At 38.7% G+C, this 16297-nt stretch overlaps 2 protein-coding genes across 4 annotated transcripts; both read left to right on the forward strand.

Annotated features, from left to right (window-relative positions):
* Positions 1 to 2654: 2654 nt before the first annotated feature.
* Positions 2655 to 4295, forward strand: cabp5a (calcium binding protein 5a). Its single transcript, XM_028568374.1, has 7 exons — positions 2655 to 2738; positions 3089 to 3138; positions 3276 to 3306; positions 3398 to 3541; positions 3709 to 3818; positions 3981 to 4128; positions 4247 to 4295. The coding sequence occupies exons 1-7, from the start codon at positions 2702 to 2704 to the stop codon at positions 4273 to 4275; spliced, it is 549 nt and encodes a 182-aa protein (XP_028424175.1). The 5' UTR covers positions 2655 to 2701; the 3' UTR covers positions 4276 to 4295.
* A 3863-nt stretch (positions 4296 to 8158) lies between these two features.
* Positions 8159 to 14293, forward strand: nif3l1 (NIF3 NGG1 interacting factor 3-like 1 (S. cerevisiae)). 3 transcript variants are annotated; one of them, XM_028566881.1, is made up of 7 exons: positions 8159 to 8262; positions 8706 to 9307; positions 9487 to 9643; positions 10266 to 10389; positions 10715 to 10853; positions 13592 to 13675; positions 13805 to 14293. In XM_028566881.1, exons 2-7 carry the CDS (start codon positions 8716 to 8718, stop codon positions 13987 to 13989), a joined length of 1281 nt encoding a protein of 426 aa, XP_028422682.1. In that variant the 5' UTR covers positions 8159 to 8262; positions 8706 to 8715; the 3' UTR covers positions 13990 to 14293. The 3 variants fall into 3 exon arrangements, with proteins under 3 accessions (XP_028422682.1, XP_028422681.1, XP_028422680.1); XM_028566880.1 differs by having other exon boundaries at positions 8216 to 8333; XM_028566879.1 differs by having other exon boundaries at positions 8220 to 8343.
* Positions 14294 to 16297: the final 2004 nt, after the last annotated feature.

Raw genomic sequence — 16297 nt, forward strand, 5'->3', positions numbered from 1 at the left:
CCGAGTAGGTTCACCAAAACATCAACATATACCCGGTAAATAAGTTAAAATCAACAATTAGCAAAGTAAAAGCAATAAACAGTTGTGGAAGAAATATTTTGAATATTTAATTGAAAAGTAGTAGTACTACTTTAAGTAGTATAAACTATCTTAAAATGGTAATAGTAAAGTAAAGTACCAGTACGTCAAAATTATACCTAAGCACAGTAATTGAGTGCTAAACCAATCAGAATTTAGTCTAATTTGCACATCATCATAAAAATGATAATGAAAATATATAAATACAAATATATAAATTTGATTTATAATCCTGATCCAAATCAACAGCTATTACAGTAAAACAAAACTATATGGCCCAAATAATAAAGTAAGCACTTTTAAAAACTGTCATCATAAGAAATGATTTCTACATCTGTCCACCAAACACAATAAAACATAACTAGTTCAGACTAACATCGGAGTTGTAGCTTTGGAATTTAGCTCAACAAATATAAATTGGTATCATACCATCCATTTTAACAGTGACCTTTTTGGGTGTAATCCTTGCTGAAAAATAAAGTTATAAAAATGTCATATGGATTTCTGATTGCATAATGCATCACAAACTAAAGGCTTGCATGTGTTGATTCATGATCAACTAACTTCCAGCTTTTTCCGATTAGCATTTTTAATTTACACACACTTCTATTAATAGAGATTTGCCTATGCTACCCCTTTTTGCAAGTTGCAAATGAAGAAATACCTGGGGCAAATTTATGGTGTAATCTTTTTGAGATTTTCTGTGAAATTTTTGGATGGCAACCTATTTCTGCATGCACAGACACGTATGATCCCATCACACATATGGCTTGTTTGGCCGAGCCTTTGCTCTCATAATCCACTCAGTATAATCTCTGTGTTGTGTACTTATATTTTAAACACACACACACACACACACACACACACACAACTGTGCTTTCATGCGCTGTAATACCATCTTAATACTGTTACTAATCCAAAAATTTAACATATTCTTCATCCAGCCATAGCTCCTAATCCTCTATAATTTATTTTATACATTCCTTACCCTTATATTCCTCCTGCCCTCCACTGCACAGACATCTTTTCACAGCCCGGGGCGCGGCTTTGCATAACCCCACAGCTGGACCACTGCACGAGAAAGGGGCAAAAGATAATAAAATCATTACTAGCTCCTGCTGCGGATTATGCTTCTTATGCAAACAGATTTTTGATGACCTTACATAACAGGGAAGCAGGTCAAGGGGGAATAATTCAGAGAGGGCACACTCACTATGACATTTTTCAGCTCTGCCAGTTTGTTCATGCATCCTTACTGTAGGAAGTGAAGACTGACCCTGAGGCATTAATCCCTGACATTATCATTCATGGAAGAAATAATATTTTTTTCCCCCACACAAATGTAGCCAATACTCATGCAGATTATCACACACACTGGAATATTAGCTGTGGTTCTTTAATACATCCAAAATCTGTTTTGTTATGTCTTTGAAAACAATAGGGGTTAAAACAACACATAAAGGATACAAATGAGGCTCCATTATTTCATAGTGTCCACAAAAAGAAACAATAAAGCTTATGATTTGGAGGGTTCAAACTTGACAGTGTAAAACCTAATTAGTCCAGCTTTAACATATTATCATCATCATGTATTTACTCTTTGAAAAACAATGCTTTTCACACAATGACTCTCCATTGACCCTTTAAGAATAGATATGAGTGTCCTGATCAAGAAACACTGTGATAACTACTATAAACTGTGCTGGGAACATTTACTAGAACGGTGTATGTCTTGTATGAAGTGGGATTAAAAGTAAAACATGTTACAAGATTATGGTTGGTCATAGAGGCAAGTTCAAGTGACGCAGAAAATGAGAGAAGAGTCAGAGACATTTTAACACACAAAATGCACATGAAAACAAAATCAAGCAAACACAAAATAAGCAGCCAAGACAAAACACATAATGGACTTTTATCCAAGTCCATTAAAAGCCTGGAAAGTAAACTTTAAATGTTACCTGTAAGTTTTTTTTCTGCTAAATGCTGTGCTTTCTTGTGTTAAAACGATGAATCGATTAGTCGATCAACTTTTTTGTCATTTATTGTTCAATCATTTATCAATCATAAAAAAGTCTAACATTCAAAGTCTAACATTCACAGGCTCCAGCTAGTATTTTTATATCATTAAATATCTTTGAATTATCGAACTAAAAGATCAATTGCTGAAGTAATGACAGAAAAATCAATAATAAAGTGATAGACTTGTTGTGTTGAATCTGCAGCGAATTGGACGACTATGAATTCACGGTATACAAAAGAAACAGAAACTCTAAGCCTAATCTGTGAACTGAGAGTATGTTTCCTCTGTCAGCCCTGCAGGCTCAGATGGCAGTATCATTTACACTATGATGTCAACACTCAGCTGGAGGCGGCTGCATCTCTTTAGCTCCTACGTGAACCTGATGTCCCCCCCGTCACACACCTGACTCCTCCCTGCGAGCATACAACCCTGGATGCAGCCACACCCTCCCCTTATACAACCTCCCAGCAGCATCCCGTCAGGCTGAGCAGACCAGGCAGACACACTGAAACACTGAGAAGAACATCAAGGAATATAAGGAAGACAGAAGGCTTTTTGCACTACAGGTCAGCTGCTGAGTCTCGGCTTCAGGGGTCGTGTATAATGCGCTTGGCTGATGAACAAAAATCACCAGAAGAAGGTGAGCACAAATACCTACATGGGCACACTTTTTTCTTGTTTTGTAAATTTAGCTCATATCAATGGTCTATAGGCTAAGTCCTTAAGGAAAATCACACAAATGACGTGTCTTCTGTTATAAAGCTATCCAACTACTTACTTCTACTATTTTGAGAAGTGTTTTTATAATGTCAGAAAATGAAGACACACTCAGAGTTCAGGCTTCAATTCCTCAGAGGAAACGCAGACTAATCAATCTGTCTTAATCTATGACTTTCTGGCTCTGGAAAAGACCAGCCAGTTCTGATCATCATGTGTCATGATGACTTTTCATAATCACACTTACCACTGTTTTTTTTTTTCCTCTTGCAGAAATGAGTTTGGGGGCAGCGTGCATTTTCTTGCGAGGAGGGAAAAATATTGTAAGTACAGCAGTAACATCTTTTTCCTATTTTTGATGGGTCTGTGTTGTTGTGTGAAAAGTCGATAGGATGATAACCCACAAGGTAACCGGGTAAAATGATAAAGAGATATACCAATTGTTTTTCTCTTTGTGCAGTCAAGACAGCTGGATGATGAAGAGATTGATGGTAAATTAAATTCTCACAATCTGCATTATTGCATATTCTCTTGACAACCAACTATCTAGCTGACTGAGAATTTTTCTCTATATCTCTGCAGAGCTGCGTGATGCATTCAATGAGTTTGATAAAGACAAGGATGGGCTGATCAGCTGTAAGGACCTGGGGAATCTGATGAGGACAATGGGCTACATGCCCACGGAGATGGAGCTGATTGAGCTGAGTCAAAATATCAACATGAACCGTGAGTACCTACAGAGCAAAAAAAAAAATGTAAGATTGTTTTTGACAGTAGAGATTAATGATGAATTCTAGTTAGTGGCTCATTTGATCCAAAATGTATACAGAATTGATGAAACACAGAAGAGACCCACATAATTCCTGAATCTTTTCTTTTGATTTTCCCTCCAGTTGGTGGAAAAGTGGACTTGGAGGACTTTGTGGAGCTGATGGCCCCGAAACTTCTGGCAGAAACGGCTGGGATGATTGGCATGAAGGAGCTCAAAGATGCCTTTAAAGAGGTGAGAGTGAAACGTTTTCCTCATACTTTCCAAAATGCAACTGCTTCAATGCCAGATTTGTCCAAACACCCCACCAACTCAATCACTGAGGTGTCAAAAAGATCAACACTGGCCTTACTCTTTAAAATTTTGTTTTTATTATTCTCTTGCTTCTCTGGTTAGTTCGACATGGACGGAGATGGAGAGATCACAACAGAGGAGCTGCGGTTGGCCATGACCAAGCTGATGGGAGAGCACATGAGCCAAAGGGAGATAGATGCCATTGTAAAAGAAGCAGATGACAATGGAGATGGCACAGTAGACTTTGAAGGTGTGAACTGTCTTTCAGCAGCAGTGACATGAACATCTATAATAGAGCAAATGTAGTCACAATGTTTATTTTATGAAAGACTTTCTCACTTAACTAATCAAACTTCTCCCTGCTGCAGAGTTCGTCAGAATGATGTCCAACCAATGACAATCGAGGAGACCGTCAATCAAGAAAGTACCTTTGCACCTCTACGGACAGGCGTTCATATCAATGCTGTCTCTCTATAAATCTCTTTGACAGATGAACTTATATATTAAGAACATGTAATGATGTTGAAATTCAAATAGAAATGCTGCAGAAAAAAAGTCAAGCAATGTCAAGTTGTTCTCAGAGAGAATTTTACATCTATGCAAAGATTGACAATCATTTACTGTACTGAGATATGTTTTATGATCATTGAAACGAGTGTGAAAACAAATAGAACCATCTTATTTTGTTTGAGGATATTTATTTTATATAAAGAAAGTCTTATTTTGGATTGTTTTGTTGAATTGGATTACATGTATGTATTGCTAATGGAACATATTTTTCTTTATTTAATTATTCTGACAGTATTCTAATCACTGAAACAATGCTATAATGCACAATTAGATATAAAGGTATAAAAAGAAACTACTTTGTATAGCATATTAACATATACAGTATTTAGCCTGCGTGTTGTAATGTGTTGACTACATACTTTATTTGTGGATGGAATCCAAAAATTTTAATCCTGGTAACAGGTATTTTCCAGATATCTAAATAAAACACCTAAGTATAAACTTTGCACAAGAGTTTGGGTTTGATATGAATGTGACATGATCCCTGTGTGTGTGTGTGTGTGTGTGTGCGTGCGTGCGTGCATCCGTGTTATTATTTAGCAATTAGTCTGCAAGAATTAGAATTTTGGCTTTGTCACATATGTGATGAAAGACTACAGCTGCTTTATAATTTGGCAAATTCACCAAAAAGTAAAGAGACTTAAGAATTTGCGTGCGAGAAAATATCTGTAATGGCACATTGTAATTTAATCCAAACATGACTAACCCATGAGGTACATTTATTTGTTTCATTGCTAACAAGCAAAGTAAAATGTCTTTCTCTATTTAAATTGGAACAATTTCTCTGCATGACTTTCATAATAAGTCTACTTGCATAATAATAAAAAACTGGCTGGTTGTATAATAAATTATCTAAGGATTTCATGTACCAAAGAAGGGATTTGGGAACCAAAAACATGCTGCTGCTCTGCGGGGTATAGAGGATAAAGTAACCTCTCTGATCTGGCTTTGGAAGGACATAAGGATAAAGAGATTGTGCGACCACTGGTTTCATAAGAGTGCCAAACATCTCAAAATGATGACAGCATGACTCATGCGTTACAGATTTCTAGATATTAAGGGGAAAATAGGGGAGGAAAGATGTGCTTGTCCCAGAATTGAGCCATTTTAGTGAGGACTGTCTGAGTCAATCTTTTAATTTTGGGAATTCTCAGTACAAGTTTTTAATGTTTGGGTAAATTTGTATGAGAAAACATTGTACATACCCACACATAATCAAAGCAAATCACTGCTAGTTAGCATTGTTAGTTTATTTCCACTGATACACAGTTCATATCTGATCAGGAATAGCAGCATCTGCACATTTTACAAATCAACACAACAATGAAAAAAAGTTGTTTCAAATTTGCACCAGAATTTCCACGGATTTCACTTCTTACTCTGAAAACAAAGACCTGTGAACCGTCGGTCTTGTGGTTTGTCTCCAATTACTGTGTCAAACTGACCCAAAACCAGCACAGCTGAGATTAAACACCTATGTTAAGGGTGTTTGGGTTGTGGACGGGGACACAGTGCACCCTTGCAGTCTGGGGGGGCACATCAGCCAGACAGATGTTATTGCATGACAAACTTGGCAGATCTTCAAATGGACAGACAGATGGGGCACGAGGGCTTATAATACCAATTAACAAAAGTGAAGCTATTCTTGAACACACAGACCTAATAACTAAACACACATCTGTCAATAGCACTCCACAGATTGGATACGAGGGGGAATAAACGTGGCAATATGCTTAATGGATAAGCAACAATTGTCTGTCTTGTAAATAACTGCTTTTTTGTGAAGGCAGGCAGGCAAAAAAAAAAAAAAAAAAAAAAATAGTAATTAAGGAAGAAGTCATGCTTTTATAATGTAAATGTAATGTGTGGGTGTTTGAAAGGGGGGGTCCCATTTAAACTGAGGGGTGTAAGGAGAAGGTGATGAGGTCAAAGGAAAGAATCAGATGATGTAATGCTCGCTGCCTGGCCTTTGCCTTGATCCTTCCCTGATCCCTCTAACATCCAGAATCAACCTTTATTGCATTAATCCACAATAATCTCTCTCTCGGTCGCTCTCAGACTCAGTTCCGAGGTACAGCCACTCTGTCCAGCAGCTTGTTGTTGTGCACTAACTGTTTGCAATTATCTCTCCCGAGATTGATAACCACCGCTCTGTCTTTGTTTTTGTGTGTGGATATGTTTATTCCAAAAGTCCAAGTAATCTTTCTGAGAAGTGGCTGATGCACCTACTGTGGGAAGCAATGCAGCTTATAAAAGTAATATTTTCCTGTTTACATTAATTTGTTTTATAACATTATATATGAACAGTATTTTGTCATACCAACAATGCCTGAACTCAGTGCTAGCACTTCTGATTTTTGTCCACATGAGTACCCTTACGTCTAATTGTTATTAACAGTATCATTAATAGGCTGATATCATATGCCTAATATTTAATCAAAATATGTTATGCTATGATTTATTGGGAAAAACCAAACAATATACGTTAAGTTAGACATTTGGCACACCCATAAAGCCCGAATGGAATGAACCTTCCATTCCAGCATTCGAATCAGGCTCCATAGATCAAATTGTGGAATTGTCGACTATTCGGGGTCACCCCTAAAAGATATACGTATAAATATAAATATATTAAAGACATGTGTTGAACATGTCATTCAACTGCTGAATTAGGGCACTGGTACCTTTTTTGGTCCAATTCAGGAACTGCAACAGCTATATAATGTTATGGTTAAACATATTTTTAATTCAGCTGAATCCAAATTGACAAAACATGTCATTTTTAAGTGACTCTGTGGGAAGAGGTTTTTTTTTTTTTTTTTTTTTTAAATGACAAATCAGTACTAACTTGTTAGAGGTGTCAAAGATAGAAGTGACTGACGGACACATCCGTTGTTGGGATCAGGACATTTTGTGTGCGTTACTGACCTGATTACAATAAAGAGTTCAGTAAGTTGCTTCATCCACCCTCTTAAGTTCTATTTGCGAAGTTCTAATGTTAACTGTGAGTTTGCTACAATTATTTTGAATTCATTTTTTTTAAGACATTCAATTTGGTTTTCTCCAATCTGAAAACAAATAGAGAATTAAACCATATTAATGTGTTCCTGCAAAACATGATAAAACAAACTTTAAGCTTTGGTAGCCTACTGACCAGAATCTGAACTCAGTGTCATTACAGATCACAAATAAGATCCTTTCATAGTCAGGTTTCCAATGGTTATAACCTACCTCTATGTTATTTTAATGATACCCTGCTCTCAGCAACATCAAAACCAGTTGGAAGCTGCTTTTTCCCACTTATGTATTTGTGAAATCGTCCAGTAATGGTTTTTCATATGATGTTAAACAGTAAGGTCCTCTTTCACGAATCAATCTGTCAGTACTCATTATTCTCTCCAGTGACTACTATTTCAGTTACTGTTTCTTAAATGCAGTTTAATGGAGTTTTCCAAAGGATAAAAACCACACTATAAGGATACTGGTTACTATGGTAACCAGTCTCTTTCTCGGCTCTTTAGTAGGCTATGAAAGTTTTTTAGTTTCACATTACATTACTGTATTAATCAAATGATTGCCAACATCATCATAGTGCGCAGCCAGATTTAGCAAATTAATTGTTATTAAATATACCAGTTCTACGTTAACTTTTGGTTTAACATAATTTATCCACCATAAAGTGAAAGACTGCTGATATCGGACTAGAACTGAGTAAAGCTCATAACAACGTTCGCTGACATTTCAACTGTCCAATCAAAACTGCGTTGCTTTAAGAAACGGAAGCCGGAAAGGGACATTCTGCATATTCTCTACAGTAAGTGGTGCGCTCACTCGGACACTTCGGGAGGAATGTGCGTTAGTAGTCTTCTAACGTTAAAGTCAAAGGCAAGCGAAAGTATGAAAAGTTCACTCGTGCACACATTAATATGGAGTTTTCATATATAGCGGTGTCGACTTAGTGTAAGTAAGTAGCTAATGTTAGCCGAGTAGCTCTGCTGTTAGCTGCATGCTTCCCAGCAGTCAATGGCTGTCAACAACTTAAAGCTGTAGGTTTGATCCATAAATAAGCTTTGAAATAGCGTAACTGCACTTTATAAACACTAAACATTAGGCTTCAGGCCCAGAAATATGTATTGTCTTTCTCATTAGATTAGATATTGGGCTCACATTAACAAGTTCAGTTTGTATCTGTTGCTAAGTACTAGCTCTTATTTATTAAAGTAGGACTTTATTGGTGATTTTTTTATGTCCACACAGGTCTCCACTCATGTTGACTGGATGTAGAAGCCTTTCTTGGACCTTTTTTTCACTCACCTATAGAAGACTCTGTACCAGAAGGAGCTTGACCTCACAGGCTGCTCTGTACTTCTCTGACTCAACAGTTTCATCCATCCCTCCAGCTCTCCCTTCATATACTCACAGTCACTGCTTCTTTACAAGCCAACAGGCCTCAGTCCCCCTATACTCCTCTCTTCACTCTCTTTCTGCTCACTGTTCAGGCCCGATGGAGCTAAAAGAAGTTCTGCAGGTGTTGGAGCAACTTGCTCCTCTGTCTCTGGCTGAGTCCTGGGACAATGTCGGCCTGCTGATCGAACCCAGCAAATCTCGGCCTGTTAAAACCATCCTGCTAACCAACGACCTTACAGATCCTGTCATGGAGGAAGCAGAGGCCATGAACTGTGACCTCATCATCTCATATCACCCTCCGTTATTTCGGCCAATCAAGCGTCTGGTTCAGAAAGATTGGAAGCAGCGATTGGCCATCCGGGCTGTGGAGGCCGGGATAGCGATCTTCTCCCCTCACACTTCGTGGGATAGTGTTAAAGGAGGAGTGAACGACTGGCTGGTTGGGGGTCTAGGTAAGAGGTCATTCTGAATGAAAAATGTGTTGCGCATACCTACAGGACATAATTAATGAAGGCATAGGCTGAAATGCTGTGACACATTACACTGACCTTCTGGTCAACTATTCTGAGTGTCCTCCACCTTGTCCCCTGAGAGTCTTTTTCCATCTCTGGTGTCTGTCTTTGACTCTCAGGTAGCGGCCAGGTGTCTGTGCTGAGTCAGGCCCTTGGTGGCGCCTCCCACAGTCACAAACTGGAATTCACCGTCAGGAGCACAGAGGAACTAAACACTGTTATGGAGGAACTGAAGGCTTGTGACAGTGAAACAACACTACAACATTCAGTCGGCAGGTCCTGTACATGTTTGCATTGACCTAGGATTTGTGTACAAATTAGCACTTTATATTTTGACTTTAATTAAAGGAGCATTTTGCTAGTTTAGCATAGGTTAGCCTTAAACTAAAAGTTTCGTATACAGACAATTTCAAAAACATACAATAAGTTTAGCATTGATTCCCTTTCATTCAAGCACCCTTTACTGTAATTTCCTTCATTTTAGTACATCATAAAATCCACTGAAAGTTTAACAATCCAACACAGCTATCTTCTAATCTGCTGTTTATTCTCAAAGTTTTAAAACTGTGTTTTTGGGCAAGATTTGAGTGTCAGTTTTAATGCCACCATTAGTATTCAAAACACCCAGTGTTTGATTTTAAAGCCAATTAACTTTCACTTCACACCTTGGATATCAAATCTTCCGGCAAAAGCCAGACACACAACTTCATTACCATAAGTTTGTTTCATTCAGCAAGTGGTGACTTTCACAAAATACTGAAAAGAACATGGTCAGTAGTAATGTAAAGTATATAGAATTTGTAGATTATAGGTTTAAACATGCAAAAAAACACTGATCACCACCACTAAGCTCCTTTGCGCTGGTGAATAATAATTAGTTTATTTGCCCTCATAACAGACCAGACAACAGTGGGATCCATGCCAGCGTAACCTGCAGTGACTCAGCGCTGACCCCCAGTGTCCAGACTCTGTTACGACACAATGCTCCCAGCCAGTCCTTCAGCATCCTAAAGTTAGAAAAGGTACAGCACAAATGCATCACTGTTAGTCGATGAACCGAAGAACACCATACATTAAGGAAATTGAATATTATTTAGAAATAACACTTTTTTATTTTTTATTCACTGAAAACCAACTATGTTGTTTCAAAAACGCAAGAAGAAACAGATTCCTTTAAGATGGAAACAAAGCTTTATATTGTTCCTTTTTAAAAGCTACTCTCTAACATTTCACACAGCAGTTGTGGGTTGTTATAGTATGACATTTGATATCATGTTTTATGCATAATAGTTACCTTTTATTTTAATTTCATTTTTTTACTTACTGTCCATCTTTCACTCCCTGCAGCCCCCTCTCCCGGGCCATGGCCAAGGACGACTTAGTGTTTTGGACCAGTCAGTAACTGTGGCAACAGCCATCCAGAAAATGAAGTCCCACTTGGGTTTGAGTCACCTCCGTTTGGCTTTGGGATTGGGGCAGACGTTAGGTAATGAACTCTTATACAAACAGTAGGTTATTACTGGTGTTATAAGTTAAAAGAAACACTGTGAATGTGTGGATGATGATGCGAGGATTGGGTGCAGTAGATGTTCTGAATGGTTTGCAGTTTTAGATTAAAGAGATGAGAGGTGAAGCGTAAGGAACAACCAAGAATTTAGTTAGTTTATCATACCTTCATACAAACCAAACCACTATATTAGCAATACATACTATGGCACAATTTGTTCACCAATTGGATAAATAGACATCTTAATTATAATACACAAATACAGACCATATTTCAAGCAAACGTACCACAACCAAATGGGTCAAGAATGTCATAAAGGCCACGACCAGAAACTTAAAACCTCTAGAGTCTTCAGCTCGAATATGGAAATGCATAATAAGCACTGCCAGAGATGTCAGCCTGGACTTGGCTTCTTTGGGGGAAAATAGCTCACACAGAGAGCGAGCCCTAAATGTGACTTAGAGGTGATGATTATTACAAATTCAATTAACAGCTCTGGATGCCACTAAAAATAATTTCAATAATTTCCCTGAGGGGATCAATAAAGTATTCTGATTCTGAAAAGAAGCAGATGGCTACTTTGATATCAAACTTATAGATAGATAGATAGATAGATATACTTTATCCTGAAGGAAATTAAGGTGTCCAATAGCTTATACACAACATACATACACATAGGCACACAGACATATGACATCCATGCACACATACTACAAAAATAAAAAGGAGGATATCAATAGTGTGCCCTTACAGTAAAGTTTGGTTGTAGCATGTTTAAAGGAGCGGTGTGAAAATAAATGCAGAAAAGTGCAATGGTATCATAGTGCAAGATAGTCAGTGCAAAGTCTATATCTATTCAAGTACAACAGGCAACACAATATATCAAAAATAGAATAATCATTACTTACAGTGGGGGAAATAAGTATTTGACCCCTTGCTGATTTTGCAGGTTTGCCCACTTACAAAGAATGCAAAAATCTACAATTGTAATCATATGTACATTCTAACAGTGAAAGACAGAATCCCAAAGAAAATTCCAGAAAATCACATCATATGAATTTATTAAAATTGATAACCATCTGATGAGGAAAAACAAGTATTTGACCCCCTGGACAAACAGCAAGTATTCTGGCTCCTACAAGCCAGTTAGTCTTTCTTTAAGACACAGCCCCAATCCGAACCAATTATCTACATCAAATACACCTGCCTCACCTCGTTACCTGTATAAAAGACAACTGTCAACACCCAAACAACCAGCATCCAACATCACCACCATGGGCAAGACCAAAGAGCTTTCTACGGACATCAGGGACAAGATTGTTGATCTGCACAAGGCTGGGATGGGCTACAAGAGAATCGGAAAGCGACTTGAGAGAAAAGATCAACTGTCGGTGCAGTTATCAGGAAATGGAAGAAGCACCACACCACCGCCAACCTCCCTCGGTCTGGGCCTCCACACAAGATCTTGCCTCGTGGGGTGTCCTGATCATGCGAACGGTGAGGAATCATCCCAAAACCACAAGGGGGGAACTGATGAATCAACTGAAGGCAGCTGGGACCACAGTTACAAAAGAAACCGTTGGTAACACATACGCCGTCATGGATTGAAATCCTGCAGCGCACGCAAGGTCCCCCTGCTCAAGAAGAAACATGTACAGGCCCGCATGAAGTTCGCCATTCACCACCTGGACGACTCAGAAGAGGCCTGGAAGAAGGTGATGTGGTCAGATGAGACCAAAATAGAACTTTTTGGCCTCAACTCAACTCTCGTGTTTGGAGGGCAAAGAACACCGAGTACAACCCAAAGAACACCATCCCACCGTCAAGCATGGTGGTGGCAACATCATGCTTTGGGGGTGCTTTTCAGCCAAGGGGACGGGACAACTCCATCGTATTGAGGGGAGGATGGACGGGGCCATGTATCGTGGAATTCTGGACCGACATCTCCTTCCCTCAGTGAGAGAGCTGAAGATGGGTCGAGGATGGGTGTTTCAGCACGACAACGATCCTAAGCACACCGCCAAAGCAACAAAAGAGTGGCTGAAGAAGAAGACATCAAGGTTCTGGAGTGGCCTAGCCAGTCTCCAGACCTGAATCCGATTGAAAATCTTTGGAGGGAGCTTAAAATTCGAGTTGCCAGGCGACAACCTCGGAACCTGAATGATTTGGAGGCTGTCTGCAGGAGGAGTGGGCCAACATCCTTGCCGAAATGTGCACAAACCTTGTCACCAACTATAAAAACCGTTTGACATCTGTGCTGGCCAATAATGGCTTTTCTACAAAATATTAACATGCTGTTTGTCCAGGGGGTCAAATACTTGTTTTTCCTCATCAGATGGTTATCAATTTTAATAAATTCATATGATGTGATTTTCTGGAATTTTCTTTGGGATTCTGTCTTTCACTGTTAGAATGTACATATGATTAAAATTGTAGATTTTTGCATTCTTTGTAAGTGGGCAAACCTGCAAAATCAGCAAAAATAGAATAATCATTACTTACTGTAACTATACATAGACACTAGTAAAGACTTGAAGAAAAGTTAAAGTTGAAAACTGCCCATACAGACAAAAAGACAGCGTGGTGTATTGACCATACAGGCAAGCTAGCAAAATGGGCAGATGGCTAATATAGCCAGTAAGGGAGTCAAACAGTGATTGATATGTCTTATGATTGTCCTAAGATCTAAAATTTGACCTTGTTCTGATATTTTCAAGAGTCCTCTGTGTGCACAGTGGCTGTGTGTGCTGGATCTGGGGCCTCAGTACTTAACGGAGTTAAGACAGACCTCTACATCACAGGTAGACATTTAAAGTCAAAATCTAATTCCGTTTTCATTCAAAACAATTGCGTATACCTGACATTATTTGTTTCACTGTCAATTTATTTGCTTGATAATGCATAAAGTAATTACCATATCCATTGTTCAGGTGAGATGTCCCACCATGAAGTGTTGGACGCCGTGGCGAAGGGAACTAACGTCATCCTCAGTGACCATAGCAACAGTGAGCGGGGTTTTCTGGCTGTGTTCAGGGAGAAGCTGGCTGTGCGTCTTCCTGACAGTGTAACCGTGGTGGTTTCAAAGGCTGACAGAGACCCCCTGGAGGTGGTCTGACTGATTGGGGAGCTACAGTTGCACTAGTTTGTTGGATTCATTTTCACTGTTTTGATTGGATCAAATTAACGACACCTTCTGCTGCGGTGCGATTCAAATGGATGTGTGTGATATGATTGCATTAAAATAAAGAAAAAAATTCCATGCAGGCTCTTTATGTAAGGCTATATAGTGACTGTAAAAGAGTATTTCAGTATATCTGGGCCATCTGTGCCATATCATCCTTTGGTATGTTATGTTGATTATCGTGTATTTCTTGCAGGGTCTTAATAAAATGCGTTCTGGTTGATCACAAAAATTGACTGTTGTTGGATGACACAAATGCAGCAGTGCACAGTGAGAGCCGAGGATAAAGCATGTGATCTAAATGCATGTGTCTTTTGCATGCAGATGATTGATTTACCGACAAATCGCAGTGTATTTCAATCCTAATAATCTGTGACATCAAGTGTGCCCTTTGGCAGTGTGGACAGAGAATTTCAGCAACCACAAATTCCCCCTAAAAGGAAGAATGTTTGCATCGTGCAAACAGGAACAAAAACAAGACGTAATCCTCATCAGGTTAAAAGGCTCGTTGGTCCATCGTAAACATGCTCGAGGAAATCGGACAACCCCCTGTTATGCAGGAAATGTTCAAACAGCAGGAACATCTGCACCAATCTGAGCCAACAATGAAAACTTTAAAGACAAATGCCTCTTAGGATATTTTTTTTGTCAGTAACCTGACCTTTAGGCCTCAGTGAGCAAACAAGGGTGGATATCAAACCACTTAGCACATACATGTCAGGGAGCAGGCCTATGGTAATACCTAATGCACTGCAAACAGCACACACACTATCTGCCCCCACTTGGGTAATGGTAAAAAAACAAAAGTAACAATCCTCATCATTGGCCTTTGCAGAGTCTGGTGGCTGACACACCTGTCGGTTCGTAAAAACATTAAGATACGTCACACACACACCTCGCTGCCCCCATCAAGGTAATAATGACCTTTCTCTTAGTGTGGCGTTCACACCTCCACTTCCCCTCGGTCCTCACTAGCTTTTATCCCCTCCAACATACACAAATAGAGAAGGAAAACAACAACTAGAACAACATTTACTCTTCACTCCTGTAAAGTGACTCCAGCTGTCACTCTTGTCTATGAGCAGGTAGATTTGGGCCTCTGAAAGCTGCTATCCTGTTTGATCATGTTAGTTGCAAACGCACTACTCAAGATGTAACAGTAATCCTCTGCTAAAGAGCCTCTATGGTCTGTTGAGTCCTCCAAAAAGCATCAGATCATCGTCTTACATATTAAAGCTTCTTATGCAGATTTGTTGTGATCATTTTTACTTCAAGGACTTTAAGTTTTTTGAAGATAGCAGTACCATTTTGTAGCTGAAGACATCTCAAACCCGACTGCAACAGGTTTGCATACATGAAAGTGTACATTCTCTTAAGCCACTTCACATTTTGCACTCACTAGACACTTACAGCTAGTGGTGCAATGTAACTAACTACATTTACTTAAGTAAAATTAAGGTATTTCCATTTAAGGAGGAACACCACCTACTTTAAGAATTCCAATATGTTGTATGACCTTGGAAAGTTCAATTAATATTTGTGAACAGGAGCTACTCTCATAGCCAAAAACCAACATGTGATGTCATCAAGTATATTATAAGTATAAGTATTTTTACTTGATTCTATTGTAGTGATCTCATTTGTGAAGCAGAAAACGTAGCCATACACTCAGAACATTCCCCTGGCTGCTCAGTGTCATCTATAACATCTTTCCCAATTAATTGTCTATGGAGCCAATTTAGCACTCTAGTTTTGGGACTTTGGGAGAGAGTTGTTTATGTTTACTAATATTTTTGGACTCTCTGAGACAATAGGAAAAAAATGTATAATTTTTTTTTTTTTTAATCGGTGTAATTCCCCCTTTAAGCTACTTTATTCTACTACTACACTACATTTCAGTGGGAAATATTGTACTTTTTACCCTTTTACATTAGCAGTTTATAAAATATGATATATTGCTGTACGTTGTTATAGTCATTAGAATTAGCTCCGTCCTTGACTGTCTACAACATCAAAATGCTGCTGAAATGTTAAAGCATCAGTAATAATAACCCACTAATATGATACATTTTGATATTGACTCTCCTGCATAATGAGTACTTTTAAACGGCCTTTTGTTATAAATGCTTTTGTACTTTTGATTAAGTAACATGTTTTCAATGGAGAACTGTCACATTGTGGTATTACTACATTTACTGAAGTGAAGGATCTGAATATGCACCACAACCAGTGACGGACTGGC

This window comes from Perca flavescens, chromosome 21 (genome assembly GCF_004354835.1).
Source record: "Perca flavescens isolate YP-PL-M2 chromosome 21, PFLA_1.0, whole genome shotgun sequence".
Taxonomy (NCBI): domain Eukaryota; kingdom Metazoa; phylum Chordata; class Actinopteri; order Perciformes; family Percidae; genus Perca; species Perca flavescens.

What these genes read in the sequence shown, in the direction of transcription:
- cabp5a (XM_028568374.1), top strand. Translation starts at nt 2,702, where the DNA reads ATGCGCTTGGCTGATGAACAAAAATCACCAGAAGAAG. An exon ending in ACAAAAATCACCAGAAGAAG is followed by an intron (nt 2,739 to 3,088) that starts GTGAGCACAAAT and finishes TTCCTCTTGCAG; the next exon opens with AAATGAGTTTGGGGGCAGCG. An exon ending in GGATGATGAAGAGATTGATG is followed by an intron (nt 3,307 to 3,397) that starts GTAAATTAAATT and finishes ATATCTCTGCAG; the next exon opens with AGCTGCGTGATGCATTCAAT.
- nif3l1 (XM_028566881.1), top strand. Translation starts at nt 8,716, where the DNA reads ATGTTGACTGGATGTAGAAGCCTTTCTTGGACCTTTTTTTCACTCACC. An exon ending in CTGGCTGGTTGGGGGTCTAG is followed by an intron (nt 9,308 to 9,486) that starts GTAAGAGGTCAT and finishes TTTGACTCTCAG; the next exon opens with GTAGCGGCCAGGTGTCTGTG. An exon ending in GCATCCTAAAGTTAGAAAAG is followed by an intron (nt 10,390 to 10,714) that starts GTACAGCACAAA and finishes CACTCCCTGCAG; the next exon opens with CCCCCTCTCCCGGGCCATGG.